Genomic DNA, 15,747 nt, shown 5'->3' on the forward strand with positions numbered 1-15,747 from the left:
GCCGGAGCCGGGATCGAACCCACGACCTCTGAACTTAAAGCCGATATAGATTGTATCAACGGCACCAGTAAAGTTAATTGTTTAAGATCTTTTCTGAAGAATGAAAACAGCTTGTGGTTTCATGTCCCAAATTATATTTTTGATCAATTAGGAGGGAGGTATTAATTTCCTCCTGAGATGTGCCTTTGATCTAAATAACGTCCCTATCAAACTTTCCACCTTCCATGAACAGGTTTTACGCTACTGGAGAATGATTTACAAACATAATTTTAGTCCCCACAACACCCCATTATGGAATTGTAGGTACATTTTGTTTTGAGATAAATCATTGTTTTATCCAAATTGGTTAGTAAGAGAAGAATTTGGTCAGTGATACACCTCTTGGATAATGGAAACATTGTATGATTGATTTTCTGTTATAATTATAACCTGAATGACAAAAGGCCAGTGCTGGGCGTTCTGTCCCGGGGGGCGGAACGGTCCGCCCCTCCTCCGTCCCGGACAGACGCCCATTTTTGGGGCGGAGGACTGCAAGGGCGGAAGTGGATTTTAGTCCGGCCCACTAATCGTCCCTCATGCGTGTGACTGGTTGCAAGGCGGCAAAAGGTTCATCTCAATCTTCTCTGCAAAATGGGCAAACGACCCAAATTGCCTCAGAACGTTTAAAACGCGCCAATAGTTACCCAACTGCACATACTTACTCGCATTGGTAATAAACTAATATGTTTATTTTTGCAATTTTTACTAAATTCCTCTGATTGTGAGGGAAGGTGTTTGAGACTTTATAGGTTGATATGTCAGATGACATAACATCAATTGAAGAATACTCTGAGGAAGAGCATTTACTATCGACTTAAACTCTTTGAACTTGACCGGGAAGGATTTTGTTTTCAAAAAAATTTCATAAGTGTAAATATTGCCATTACTTTCAAACAGATGTGAAACATAAACTATACCCTTTTCAATCCAAGCTTTATTATATAAAGTTTTATACTTTATGATAATATTACAATTGTTCCAAATTATTTCTTTATGAGGAGAAAATTATGCACATGACATAATTTCCACACTAATAAGGCCTTTTGATGAAATTTTGAAAATTTAAGTGGTAATTTTGTCATAGAAAAATTGCAACTCAATAAGAATAGTAAACCACAAACTGCTTTAAATATGAGGAATAAAGTTCCAGAGTGACGTTGTTTGTTCCATGGATTTCTTAAGACATTTGATTTTGAAGGTAGAGTTCAAATGAAAAAAATCTAGGACTTCTAACTAACTTCCTTCTGCTCTAGTCTAAGAATTTCTTTTTTGGGATGGTGTCTGTTTGCGGTTGGGTCGCCGGCCAGGAGGGTAAGTGCTCAAGACGTCCTCTGGGTCACGGCCAGTACGCCGTCGAAGGCCACCCGGGTGGACTCGGGACTATATGATGGATTGAGTGACTCGGGGGCGAGTCTTTTCCGTCAAGGGGGGAGAGTGTAGTGGACTTTGGGGGGTGGGGTTGCCATGGAGACGGCAGTAAATGAGTGGAACGGGCTACACCTGTGTCCGGGTGTGAGCGCTCGCAGCTGCAGGTGATTGGGGTGGTATCTTATAAGAGTGAGGCAGAAGATTGAGGAGTGAGTGCTGCCGGCAGTGAAGCTAGGGCATTGTAGGTCCAGTCGTTCCAGCGTTGGGGGGGGGAACCACGCAGCGGGCGAGCGAGCGAGCGAGCGATAGTTAGGGTGGGCTAGTTATGAGTGCCGGCCTGCCTCTTCGTCTGCCTACCCGGCTGACTGCCGTGAAGTGACCATCCGGACCAATTTTACGAGCGCCTGTGAAGTCGGCAGTCTCTCAGTCGTTTCAGCGCTGGCCCAGCGTTTCCCCCGAGGACTTGCGTCGCCGAGCCGGACCAGCGTCCTAAAGCCTTGACCCTGGGGATGGGTCTCGGCCATCAGGCCAGTTAAGTAGGCGATACTTTTACTCGTTTCCTGTTGCGTGCATTGTCTTTGTATGATTTTGTAGGGAAAGTGTGCGGGGAGGGGTTTTAATTGTGACCTTTAATAAAGTATACATCTATTCCTACTTGGCGGCTTGGTGGTGCAGTCTCTGACTCCGGACCTGACGGGTGAAAGGTGATGGCAGGATACTAATTACCGGGGCGTACGTGTATTCAAGCCCAGCGGTGGTTTGTTACATTGTCTCTTCACAATATTTTATTAAAAGCTTCTACACAAGAAAAATGTTTTTTTTTAATTATTTTTTTACGACCTCTGGTCTTCATGAATTACTAAACAAATGCAAAAATCAATTTGGTGAATAAAACGGCTTAATTTCACCCCCTGGACTTGTTTTAGCTTTCTGTATGTCAGCTACTGAAAGTTTACGAGGAGTTTGATACTAATTCCACTGACAGTTTAGTGAACTGGTGAACATCCACCTATCGTTCTTGACAGAAATCACGGAACGAATTCGCATGGTTGTCCTTCAAATGTTTGCCTCCCTTTGCGAGGCAGGCTACCACCGCTTGTGTTCAGTGATCAGTACGGGCTTTTCTGCAGCTGCTCTCTGTTCCTCATTATCTTCCACGCAGTGTTTTTGGCAGGCATTTTATAGTCTTAGCATTTTCGTCCAAAAGACTAATTAGTTTTCGTCACATTTAGTCATTCCTATTAGTGATTGTTTTAGTTGACGGAAACTCCACCAAAAAGTTAATCTAGTTTTCGTAAATGTAGTCATATTTCGTACATGCATTCCGTACATAAAGACAAACATTTTAAAAGTAAAGTACACAACTACTTTGGCGGCTAACCGCATTGCTAAGGCTTAAAAGTAATTCACTATTAGTGAAATACGCACGCACGCAGACCAACCGGTCCGCACTCATTTGCGCCACGAGTTACTGAAAACTTTAATCACAATGAAATTGATCACAAGCCAATTGTTGAACAGAGTGCATGTAAATGTATACAGTATATGTTAACAGGACGAGTTGGGACAAAATATCAGCGTGGTGAGCCCTCAGATGTCGCTTGAGATTTGCCATTCTTTCCACTTAGTTTGTGGCCACATACATCGTTGCAGCTGTCTACAATGCATCGTGTTGTTCTATCTGCTGGGTTGTACAGAAATTATGTCCATCTTTCCTTCGTTTCTGACCACCAAGCCCATTTGCTGTCACTGTCGCAATGATCCGTCAAATGAAAGCGTGTCAGTGTGCGTGAGCCGAGACGATTGACCGCAGACCTGTTCGTGTTTTGTTGTGCTGGTGTGCGCGTCCTGCGTGCTGTCCCGGCGGTGGGCGTGCCCAAACGAGGATGGGTTGCACCAGCATTGTAAGTTTTTTAAAGAGATTATGTGTACAATAGGAAGGGATGTCATAAATGTTCAGCGTCTGACGGACCACACGCCAACAAATTCGTCCTGTCTTGTCACCGAAAATTCATGTACGTCATGTTTTCATCATCAAAGTGCCACGTTTAGCTCGTTATCGTTATGAAAATAGGGGTGTTAATAAAATATTTTCATAATCGTTGACGAAAATATCACTGCTTCCACCTGCTTTGTCTGCGTGACTTCACTTTCTCTCTCAGGCCTTGTCTACACGTAGCCGGGGTTTTTTAACAACCGTATATCCTGTTGAACATCCTTTCATTTTTGAAACTATCATTTTGGTTTTGGGGAAAAAAATTACCACCATTGGTATGTTATATTTTGAAATAAATAGTTCGGTTTCTTTAGGTCATGGCACGTGTAAGAGATTCAACATAAATAGAGATATTCGCCAGGGCTGTGGAAGCTCTCCCCTCTCAATTATAATGGTTGCAGAGATGTTATCAATATTAAAAGTAGTGCAATTGCAGGAATCGAAATAATGGGTAAGTCAGCTAGCTGACGATACAACCCTGTTTTGAAAAACGAACGTTTCTGCAAACAAGATAATTTTTTCAAAGGCTTCTGGCCTACAACTAAATTTAAATGTGAATTATTTGTTCTGAAACAGCAATCCATTGTACCAAGAAGTACAATCAAACTGTAAAAGCTATTCCATTATCTCTTTTTTTCTATGGTGCAACATACCATACCATACCATTGTCAACCGCTTATCCGAGGTCGGGTCGCGGAGGCAGCAGCTTCAGCAGGGAAGCCCAGACTTCCCTCTCCCCAGTAACGTCTTCCAGCTTTTCCGGAGGGATCCCAAGGCATTCCCAGGCAAGCCGGGAGACATAGTCTCTCCAGCGTGTCCTGGGTCGTCCTCGGGGCCTCCTGCCGGTGAGACATGCCCGGAACACCTCACCAGGGAGGCATCCTAATCAGATGCCCGAGCCACCTCAACTGGCTCCATTCAATGCAGAGGAGCAGCAGCTCAACTCTGAGTCCCTCCCGGATGGCTGAACTTCTCACCCTATCTCTAAGGGACACCCCGGATACCCTGCAGATAAAACCCATTTCGGCCGCTTGTATCCGAGGACTTGTTCCTTCGGTCACAGCTCATGACCATAGGTGACAGTAGGAACGTCGATCAACCCGTAAATCGAGAGCTTCACCTTTTGGCTCAGCTCCTTCTTCACCACGACAGACCGATACAGAGTCCGCATCACGGCAGATGCTGCATCGATACGTCTGTCGATCTCCCGTTCCATCCTACCCTCACTCGCGAACAAGACCCCAAGATACTTGAACTCCTCCACTTGGGGCAGATTCTCATCCCCGACCCGGAGAGAGCACGGCACCCTTTTCCGACTGAGAACCATTGTCTCAGATTTGGAGGTGCTGATTCTCATTCCAGCCGCTTCACACTCGGCTGTGAACCTTTCCAGTGAGTGTTGGAGATCGCGGATTGAAGAAGCCAACAGTACCACATCATCCGCAAAAAGCAGGGATGCAATACTGAGGCCACCAAACCAGACTCCCTCGACACCTCGTCTTAGCCTAGACATTCTGTCCATAAAAGTTATGAACAGAATCGGTGACAAAGGGCAGCCTTGGCGGAGTCCAACCCTCACTCGAAACGAATCCAACTTACTGCCGGCAATGCGGACTAAGCTCTGACAACGGTGGTACAGGGACCGAACAGCCCTTATAAGGGGGTACCCCGTACACGGTCGAATGCCTTCTCCAGGTCCACAAAACACATGTAGACCAGTTGGGCGAACTCCCAATCAGAGATTCACACATTCCAACGGACCCTCCTCTCCAGCACCCTCGAATAGACCTTATCAGGGAGGCTGAGGATTGTGCTTCCTCTGTAATTGGAACACACCCTCCGGTCCCCCCTAAAAAAGGGGATCACCACCCCGGTCTGTCAAATCCAGAGGCACTGTCTCGGATGTCCACGCAATGTTGTAGAGGCGTGTCAACAATGACAGACCCTCAACATCCAGAGCCTTTAGGAACTCCGGGCGGATCTCATCCACCACTGGGGCTTTGCCACCAAGGAGCTTTTTAACTACCTAGGTTACTTCGACCCCAGAGATAGAAGAGCCCACCTCGGAGTCTCCAGGCTCTGCTTCCTCAGTGGAAGGCGTGTCTGTGGAATTGAGGAGGTCTTTGAAGTATTCTCCCCACCGACCCACGTCTCGAGTCGAGGTCAGCAGCACGCCATCCCCACTATATACAGTGTTGATGTTGCACTGCTTTCCTCTCCTCAGACACCGGATGGTGGACCAGAATTTCCTTAAGGTTGCATGGAAGTCATTTTCCATGGCCTCACCAAACTCCTCCCACACCTGAGTTTTTGCCTCAGCAACCCCCGAAGCTAAAGCTGCGCGGAAGTCATTTTCCATGGCCTCACCAAACTCCTCCCACACCCGAGTTTTTGCCTCAGCAACCGCCGAAGCTGCATTCCGCTTGGCCAGCCGGTACCTATGACCTGCCTCCGGAGTCCCGCAGGCCAAAAAGGCCCGATAGGACTCCTTTTTCAGATGGACAGCATCCCTTACAGCTGGTGTCTACCACCGGGTTCGGGGTTTGCCAGGCACCGACCACTTTGCGGCCACAGCTCCGATCGGCCTCCTCAACAATGGAGGCACGAAACCTGGTCCACTCAGATCAATGTCCCCCGCCTCCCCCGGGATATGGGCAAAGTTCTGGAGGTGGGAGTTGCAAACCCTTCTGACAGGGGATTCTGCCAGACGTTCCCAGCAAACCCTCACAATACGTTTGGGTCTGCCAGGTCGGACTGGTATCTTCCCCCACCATCGGAGCCAACCCACCACCAGAATGTGATTAGTTGACAGCTCCGCCCCTTTCTTCACCAGAGTGTCCAAAACATGCAGCCGCAAATCCGATGATACGACTACAAAGTCAATCATCGAACTGCGGCCTAGGGTGTCCTGGTGCCAAGTGCACATATGGACACCCTTATGTCTGAACATGGTGTTTGTTATGGACAATCCGTGACGAGCACAGAAGTCCAGTAACAGAACACCACTCGGGTTCAGATCGGGGAGGGGGGGCCATTCCTCCCAATCACGCCCCTCCGGGTCTCACTGTCATTGCCCACGTGAGCATTGAAGTCCCCCAGCAGAACGATGGAGTCCCCGGGTGACGCGCTCTCCAGCATACCCTCCAAGGACTCCAAAAAGGGCGGGTACTCTGCACTGCTGTTCGGTGCATAGGCACAAACAACAGTCAGGACCCGTCCCCCCCACCCTAAAGCGGAGGGAGGCTACCCTCTCGTCCACCGGGGTAAACCCCAATGTACAGGCGCCAAGCCGGGGGGCAATAAGTATGCCCACCCTTGCTCGGCGCCTCTCACCCTGGGCAACTCCAGAGTGGAAGAGTGTCCAACCCCTCTTGAGAGGACTGGTACCAAAGCCCAAGCTGTGTGTGGAGGCGAGCCTGACTATCTAGTCGGACCCTCTCAGCCTCACACACCAGCTTGGGCTCCTTCCCTGCTAGAGAGGTGACATTCCATGTCCCAAGAGCTAATTTCTGTTGCCGGAGATCGGACCGCCAAGGACCCTGTCTTCTGCCGCTGCCCAGCTCACATGGCACCCGACCCCCTTTGGCCCTTCCCAGCACCGGTGGTGGGCCCATGAGAAAGGTGACCCATGTTTCCCTTTCGGGCTGAGCCTGGCCGGGCCCCAATGGTGCAACAAGATATATATTATTCAGATGTTATACCTAATTTGAAAAAACTCTGGATTGGTGGCATGGATTTTTGTAATTCCAAGTGTAATAACAAATTTCTAAGACATTATTTGTAAGATTGTAATTTCCCAAACTCTGTAAAAAGGTATTGCATCTTAAAAGATTTAAAAAAAGAAGAAATTAAGAAGATCAGATGTAATTACCTGTCTTTTCCGATCCCATTTAAAATGAAGGAAAACCAATTCAAAATAAACAAAATTGACCCAATGAATGAGTAGCTAAAATATAAATTCAAAATGGAAACTGGGAAATGTGTTTTCTATGAAACTGAAAGTGAAAACCTGGAACATCTTTTCTTTTGTGAATACAGAAATTTTAGAAGGATTTTCATGGCTGGTTACAACACAAGGGGATTCAATTAACTGTTAACAATGAAAGAGATCCAATTTGGTATAACTATTAATAATAAAATACTTTGGAATCAATAATTTACTAGTAATGTGTAAACATTTTATTCATAAATGTTTTTTTAAGACGAAACCTACTATATCTCACTTGAAGAATGAGATCGGTCTCTTTGTAAAATCTTTGAAGCTAATAGAACAGAAAAGTGCCTGTGCTCTTGAAGCATTCTTGTCTGATTTTTGATTTAAGGTAATATTTTGTTTTCACTGTTTAACAAACTTTTGTTTTCCCTTTTTTGATGACTTCTGACAATGCCCCTTGTTCTGAGTGTTTTTTTTGTTTTTTGTATTTGTACCTGTCATTTCATTGTAACACTGCAGTGCTTTTTGTTTTTATTGAGATTTGTTGAAACATGATTCAAAAAAAAAAAAAGTTGACTTGCATGAAAACACAAGTCGCACAATGACGTCAAAGCATTCTTATCGCACAGTGATGACGTAAATCTCCAGGTGTAACCGTCCACAGCAAAACGCGATCAGGAGATATCCGCAAATCTCCACTTTTGCGTTTTCACTGGAAAAAAACTCCGGGGACGTGTGGATGATGAGGCTAACTGCAGGTTTATATCCGGCATTTTTAGACAGGGCCTCAGCCTGTGATCATGTAAGGAGGCGGAGGCGCGTGGGCAACTATGTCACACTCGCTGGCCTCGCTGCATATGCTTAAAAGAGACCGGCTCCAATTTACCAATTCAATAAAAGGAATTAAAAGTACAGTTTCTTTTTAAATGCTGTTATAGTACAGTTTTAAAAACTCTTGTATTGTGGTACTATACTGGTACCGGTATACCGTGCAACCCTGTTCCAAAATATCCCCTTTGAATCTGTTAAACACCAGCAGAATGATTTGAGCCATGAGAAAAAAAAAATCACCCCATTGTGATTTCCAAAACTGTTCATCTTACTTGAGTGAGTTTCTTGTAGGAATATTATATCCATGTTGCAGTTCCTAACAAATTGCTTTTCTTTTAGTCATATCACATAGACTTCTTACATTCAAAGACCATAAATACAGTGCCTTAAAACTTAAACATGACATTTTAACAGCTAAATATAACTACAAAACTAATTTGCAAATTATCAGCATGTCAACGTGTCAATCTTCTTCGAGCTGTAGTTTCTTTTCTCTCAGAATGTCATTGTCATGAGTAAGTCTCCAAATCTTTCTTTTGTAGGACCACACACTGTGCACCGTGTCGATAAGAAAGCCCACCTTTTCCTTGTCCTCTGGTGTAAAAAGTGAAAAGGTTAATTATTTCAACCTTGACATTTTCCTCTGGTGTTTCCTTCATCCCATACAACCTCAGGTTCAAGCGGCTGCTGTATCTTTCTGCATAGTCACATCTCTGCTGCAATTTGACGATTTGCTTTGACATGATTTTCATTTCTTTTTTGTTGTTTTGAACATGTATTTCTATAGCTTTCACATGGTTACATAGCTCATCAATGACCTCTGTGCTGCTGGATAATTTCACTTCCATGGTTGTGAAGCGCGTCGTTAGCTCAATACAGCTTTCTGGATGTCATCATTTGAAGCACTTCTGGATGAGTCGTCCTTCACACGCTGATTTTTGTGTTCTGGACATTTCGTGGGCGTTACAGGGAGTGGTGAGAGTAGAGCTTCAAATTGCTCAGCAACAGAGAAGCATTGTCTTTTTGCCATGGTGTACTTAGTTACGTGCAACGAATACGGAGTTTGTAGTAGCGTTAGCTTTGTTAGCCTCAGTTTAGTCAGCCCTCTTCGGTTTACAAGCTCATGGACTTTAAAAGTTGCTTTACTCATAAAGTTCTTTTTAGACCATGCTGTTCAAACGGCCTCGTTTCGTAGTGGTGGTTAATGTCAGTTTTAGTTGCCTTTGTTGTCGTGGTACATTTTATAGTTTCGGAGCTCCTCACTGGCCGCCATCTTGAACAGCGATCTATAGTGGTCTATGATGACCCTTTTCCGCACAATGTGACGTCATGCGGGCTAAAAATAGCACTGGCGTGGCACGCTGTTAGAACCCATTAGCTGACCAAAAACATGTTTGACGTAAAATACACGAATCAAGCAGCAAACTTACATCCATCAAACAAAACAATAATCATGAATGTCAGGTTACCAAGGGTCGGCAACCCGCGGCTCTTTCATCCTTATGTTGTGGCTTGGGAAAATAGATTATAAGTGTTCGATTGAAGTGTATTGTAACGTCTTCCAAAGACACAACGAGCCTCAGACGTATCTTATCTCCTTTTGTATTATTCCAACACGGCTACTGTGGGCCGTAGCGACAACTACAGTGCAACAATAGTTCTGTCATAGTACACACGGATCTCTCGTCCTTCTCGCTGTCCGCTCACTCGCACATCCCTCTCGTATGAAAGCGCAATATAAATAAAGATGTGATGATCCAGTGAGTCGCGTGATGCGTTCAGGAACCTCAGAAACAAAACAAGTTAGCAAAACAAAACTGTCACCACAACACAGATAACCCAATTCGTTACAGTGTTATCTCTCTCAAAATGGTGTATCATGTCTTATTAAGTCAGTTTTTAACATCTTTATTCAGACCTTGTGCAACTTCAGTGATCAGCATTCACTTTCTTTGGAGACGTTTGACAGCGCTTGGCATGTCAGGAGAAGCTGACACACCTGCTGCCAGCGAAACCAAAACTGCATGATATTTGAACAAATTATTTTATTTGTGTGTGTTTGTTTAATTGTAGTTGTAAATTGTAAGATTGTGATCCCAAATTATGAAAATAAAATTATATATCATCCACTGGCGGAGCCAGCATTGGACCTCCCAGATGATTGACATATCGCGGCACCGACTGCTAAGTCCCCCCTGTACAGTAGTTGGCGCTATGTACCACAAAGAGTTGCAATCCATGTTCATTAGGAAAAGAATCGCCACTGAAAGTGAGGAAGATTTGTATCTGATTTGAGTCGGTTATCGTTGCTGGAGAAAGATCAACAAAGTAACGAAAAAGACCCTTTATGGACAGTGAAATCCTTGTTAGTTACACGCTGGTGTCCAAATGAGTCATTATATAAATTAATTTTTGTACATAGATTTTTTTTGTTGTTGTTGCTTAAAGCAGAGAGCCATGGCATCAAGCAAACATTACCGTTATATCTCATGGAGTCTAGCTTCCAACAGCCACTCAATATTAACGTCTACATTTAATTCATTTGGGTTGCTATTTATATCAATGTTTTAATGCAATTTTAGCCAATTTAAAGTGGTGAAAATAGCAAATACTCAAAGCACGATTTCACGGCCACGCTTGACTGCAACTTGTGTGGATGTGTTCCTGACGTGTGTGCGACACAATGACATGTCCCCCATCTGTGGAATACGGAAGCCGTGTGGCGTAATGGCCGCCCCAAGAAGTGTTTTGTTTTCCTTTTTTTGGGGAGGGACAATAAGTGAAGTTAACTGGATTACGTTGGCTTGTCAAAATGGGCGTCTGTCATAGGCGGACAGACGGACCAGTCCGTCGGCTCAGCAGGATGCCCAACTCTGCTGAGGACCATGGTCTCAGATTTGAGGGTGCTGATTTTCACCCCATACGCCGTAGCAAACCTGCTATGTAATGGTTTGCGGGTATACTTTTATTTTGAAGGCTGGGAATAGGAGTAGAGGGGAAGTATGGAAAATAAGTAACTTGCTGGAATGCGACTTCTTGCCGTCTGTTTGACCCACATGAGTATACAATACGACAAAATTAACCCCAAAAGGAACAAATACTTGAAGTGGAAATCAACCCAAACACATTTTTTTAAGAAAATGTTCCAGGCAGGCCCACTAGTTCAAATACGGCATTCTGATAAATATTGTGTTTGTGGAATATGGGTTAAGCAGCAAAATCCACCCTTTTTTAGCCATTTCAGGGGGCGGCCATTTTGTCACTTCCTTCGACTGAAAATGACGACCATTCACGGCTGATTGAGTACACAGAGGGTATACAGAGATGGCTAAAATCGGGTGGATTAACTGTTATTCCACAAACGCAATATTTATTAGAATGCCTCGTTTCAACTAATTGGCTTGTATAGAACATATTCTTGAAAATATGATTGGGTTGACTTCCCCTTAGCAGGATAAAAATCTGTATGTATGTATGTATGTATGTATGTGTATATGTATATGCGTGTGTGTGTATATGCATGCGTGTGTGTGTATATGCGTGTGTGTGTATATATATATATATATATATATACAATAATGCAACATGTTAGTAAAAGTCATGCACAGATGCTTTTTTTTGTGGGGTGTTTGTGGGCAACAATTTTTATGAATAATGGCAGAGGGTCGAGGCCGGAAGGGTATCCAGGTCAAGGGTGGAGGGTCGTGGCCGGACCGGCAAAATAGGGTCAAGTGCCCAGCTCTGTAAATCCGACTTATTGTGGACCAAAGTGTGACGAAGGTCGTACAGGGATTGAACTGCCTCGACTAGGCCGTTTGATACTCCATAATCCCGGAGCATCCTCCACAAGATCCCACGGGGTACACAGTTAAACACCTTCTCCAAGTCTATCTCAAGGATAGACGGACTGGTCCATCAAATAGACGGAATGCCCAGCTCTGGTGCCCACCTTTGGCCACCTCTATCTTAGCACCTGATCCCTTTGGCACCTCCCACAGTTGGTGAGCCCATCGGAAGGGGGACCCACGTTGTCCTTTGGGCTGAGCCCGGCCCGGGCCCTAATGGGTAGCACAGAGATAATGGCAAAAAGAAATAATTCATCTTTTAAAGATTCAATTGAGTATATTTGTGTATGATATTAACAAAATAAAAGCAGTGAGGTTTGCAGTGCTGGTACGCCCCAACAGAGGTTTCTGAATCGGAGCTGGCAGCCCAGTTAAACATCTGTGGTGAACTTTCATTGGCATCAGTGCCTTACCACAAAAGTGTAACCCTTCCTGAGACTAGGGAAATGACTGGAACTTTTTGCATTAGCATATTGTACAGCAAGTGGCTAACGGTGGATGTTCTGTGATGCATGCATTAACTCAGCTCAACTCAAATTTATTTATTCAGCGAAAAAACAATCACAGCTGAAACAAAGTGTAATCATCTACAGGATTTGATACCTTACTTCAAAGCACGACGCAACTGAACGTAAAAAAAAACTCATCCAAAAATAGTCAACATTTTTTTTTTTAAAAAGGTGTCCTGATGTCTAAAAAAGCACCCCCTGAAATCAATTTATGTAGCAGCCTTGCAAATGTGCTGAGGTATTATCTGTCTCTAAATTAACTAAACAGTTACAGTATATAGACACTGCTGTTAGGAGTTGTATTTATCAATGTTTCATCTTTCTTAGAATGCACAAAAATCATGGACTTTATATGTACTGTACCAATCACTAAATCACTTTCTCATTCAGTAGCATGTGAATGTGTGTCTGAACTTACTTCCGTACTTTTTTTAAGTGACTGGATCAAATACACTGTAGCCTGAAGAGTGCCAAATGTGTCAAAAGACAGTGCTTTCTGTTGATTACAATTCCAAGCACAGTGGAAGACAACAAGCAACACCATGCTCCAAGTCTTCTCTCACGCTGCCTTTTTGATGTAGTGAAATAAAACAATTCCCTCTTTATTGGATGAACAAGCCAAAACAGATTAAACTATTAACGAAAAGATTGAAACTCAAATTCATGTTATGTTTGGTAAAATGTCAAAGCAGATTCACGAAGAATAGAAAATCCCCGCATAAGGGGATGTTTGGCACTTTATTGTAGTCCATCAATAATTTGATGAGGCAGAGGTCTCAGCAATCACACTGATAGGAGTTTAGACAAGAGCGTTGGTACTTCGGAGGCCGACACCTCGGGCGAACTGCTCAAGCAGGCCTGTGATTGCACCGGAGGGACTGGACGCGACAGACTTCAGACCCACAGTAGAGCTGTAGGCTGCCAGGAAGATTTCCCGCACAGCCTCTAGACGGGCTTGACGTTCTGAGGGAAAGGGACACCTACGTCGAGAGGAGAGAGAGAAAATATTGACCTGCTGGCACATGTGCAGTACGTATACCTATTTATGAAATCACATCAGAGAAAAATATGTCAGAGCTGCCAACCTATAGAAATTAATTTCCAGAACAATTTATAATAATTTTCACATTTTCAAATAATGAAAATTAGGGGTGGAACTTAAACACGTTAATTACAGAAGAATGCATTAAACATTTTTTTAATCATAGTTTGCATTCCAAACAATGCAGAATTGTTGTCAGTGCGCAATTTCCCCATACGCCGATTATAAAACAGAAGATTCAGAGAAAATTACTTTACTAGGATTAATGGGAGACAGAATTCATTTCAACTACCTGATTGAGGCCTTGATGCTGTTGCTCCTATTAAAACTATAAACTACTTCATGGCGACCTAAAATACTTTGGAGGTGCACTACGAGTGTAATGACTTTGAAATCAAAGTGCAGGAAAGCGGAGCGTAAGTGGAGAAAAACTAAACTCCAACTTCACTTTGACCTGTACAGACAATGTCTTTGTAATTTTAACAGAGTTAGTAAAAACTAGACAATGAAGGATATGGGGGATTTGAGATTAGCCTGCATGATAGCTAGATACAGTCAAGTGATTATTGTATTGCAGATGGACAATCATTGTTTCATGTGAATTAGTATATTAGTGATACATGGATCAGATAGTTAATGTCTTATACATTTTTGGTAATGGCAGTGCACATTTATGGTCAGCATACACAATTAGCTAAATATATTTACACATAAGCAGTCATAAGACAGTGTCTCATTGTTATGCACACTTTTATCCGTGCACACAAAAACATACAAGCTTGTGGAGGGGAATGTGGCCTCAAGTGTTTCACAGGGCTGAGTCCTTGGGACTCTGGAGCCGCCAGCCAAGGGCAGGACTCGAGGCGCCAAGATGACTGAAGACTTGGAGTGACACGCCATAGAGGGAGAAGATTTGAGTCTACCGACATTTCTGATTAGATTCCTCTGTTAGGGCAGTATGATATATATGTGACTTTGGGGCTGCATTTTAGATAGCACTCTTTTCTGACTGTGCCCGTCACGGGTACGAGTCCCTCGCGAGGTTAAGAAAAGCAGCCCAGCTTGACTTTAGTCAGATTCCTGAACTTCAGCGACTGAAAGAAACAGACGGAAAATTCAATCAACTTGTGTGAGCCTTTATTATTATTTTTATATTTGAATACCTTCTTGAAAGATAAAACCAAGTTGAGTTGAGTTGTTTTTGTGAATTGATAATTGGGCTTGCGCCCTGATGACCCAAACCTAAAAACTCCAACAACACTTTTGTGAAATCATTAGTAAGAACCAAAACAATACACACACTCTATTTGCTATGGTCGACAAACTCACAAATCCCCCAAATCAAATAGCGCCAGAATTCCTCTCAACAGATAAATGAAATGAATTTACAATGCTTGTTCAGTGAAAAATTACAATGCATCAGGTCAAATATCATCACAAACTAGCAAAATTCCAAAATGATGCAGCACTTAAAAATCACCCAGGAATAATTCGATTACCATGACACAATTTGATACAGTGGATCAAAAAACTATAACAGATTTGGATCTACTAGCTCCCTTGACCCATTACCGTCTGACTTTTTCAAAACTCTTGTGAAATCTGTTCCAACTGCGAATAATGAACTGCTCACTTCAGTCAGGCAAGTTTCCTAAACCCCTGAAAGTAGCTGCCCGTCAAGCCCCTTCTAAAAAGAGAAGGGGATGACTCCTTGTTAGTAAATTATAGACTCATCTCAAAAGTTCCCTTCTGATCAAAGATTGTCGAGAAAGTGTTTTTTAATCAACTCTGCAAATTGTTGAACTCAAACGGACTTTTTGATAAATTCCAATCAGGATTCCGACCTCATCACAGTACAGAAACAGCTCTTATCAAAGTACTAAATGACATAGATTGAACACTGAGGCAGGAAAGGTGTCGGTGCTAGTCTTATTGGATCTCAGTGCAGCATTTGATACAATTAGGAGGAATACAGCGCAACGACACACAGCGACGCTGACGATTAAAGTACCTTCTGCACATGCGAGAGATGTAATACTCTTCCATACCATCGGCAGTGGAAGTCACTATTCCTCATGGTCAGAAAAATCCAACCGGAAAGTTATTGGCCGGGGGCGGATTATAAAAACGTAAACAATGCATTCAGCTATATTTTTCGCTCATGATGAACTTTCACACGAAGT

The 15,747-nt window shown here is 43.5% G+C and overlaps 1 protein-coding gene across 2 annotated transcripts in view; it reads right to left on the bottom strand.

Annotated features, from left to right (window-relative positions):
• Nucleotides 1-12,535: 12,535 nt before the first annotated feature.
• mtmr14 (myotubularin related protein 14) overlaps nucleotides 12,536-15,747 on the bottom strand; it is a 99,800-nt gene continuing 96,588 nt past the window's right edge. For both annotated transcript variants that reach the window (XM_086039838.1, XM_086039839.1), the window contains one exon: nucleotides 12,536-13,502. In XM_086039838.1, coding sequence (XP_085895964.1) covers nucleotides 13,322-13,502 — 181 coding nt within the window. In that variant the 3' untranslated portion in view covers nucleotides 12,536-13,321. The remainder of the gene's footprint in view (nucleotides 13,503-15,747) is intronic.

The sequence above is a fragment of the Filicampus tigris genome, chromosome 9 (assembly GCF_054856515.1).
Source record: "Filicampus tigris isolate MCC_2025a chromosome 9, RoL_Ftig_1.0, whole genome shotgun sequence".
NCBI lineage: Eukaryota > Metazoa > Chordata > Actinopteri > Syngnathiformes > Syngnathidae > Filicampus > Filicampus tigris.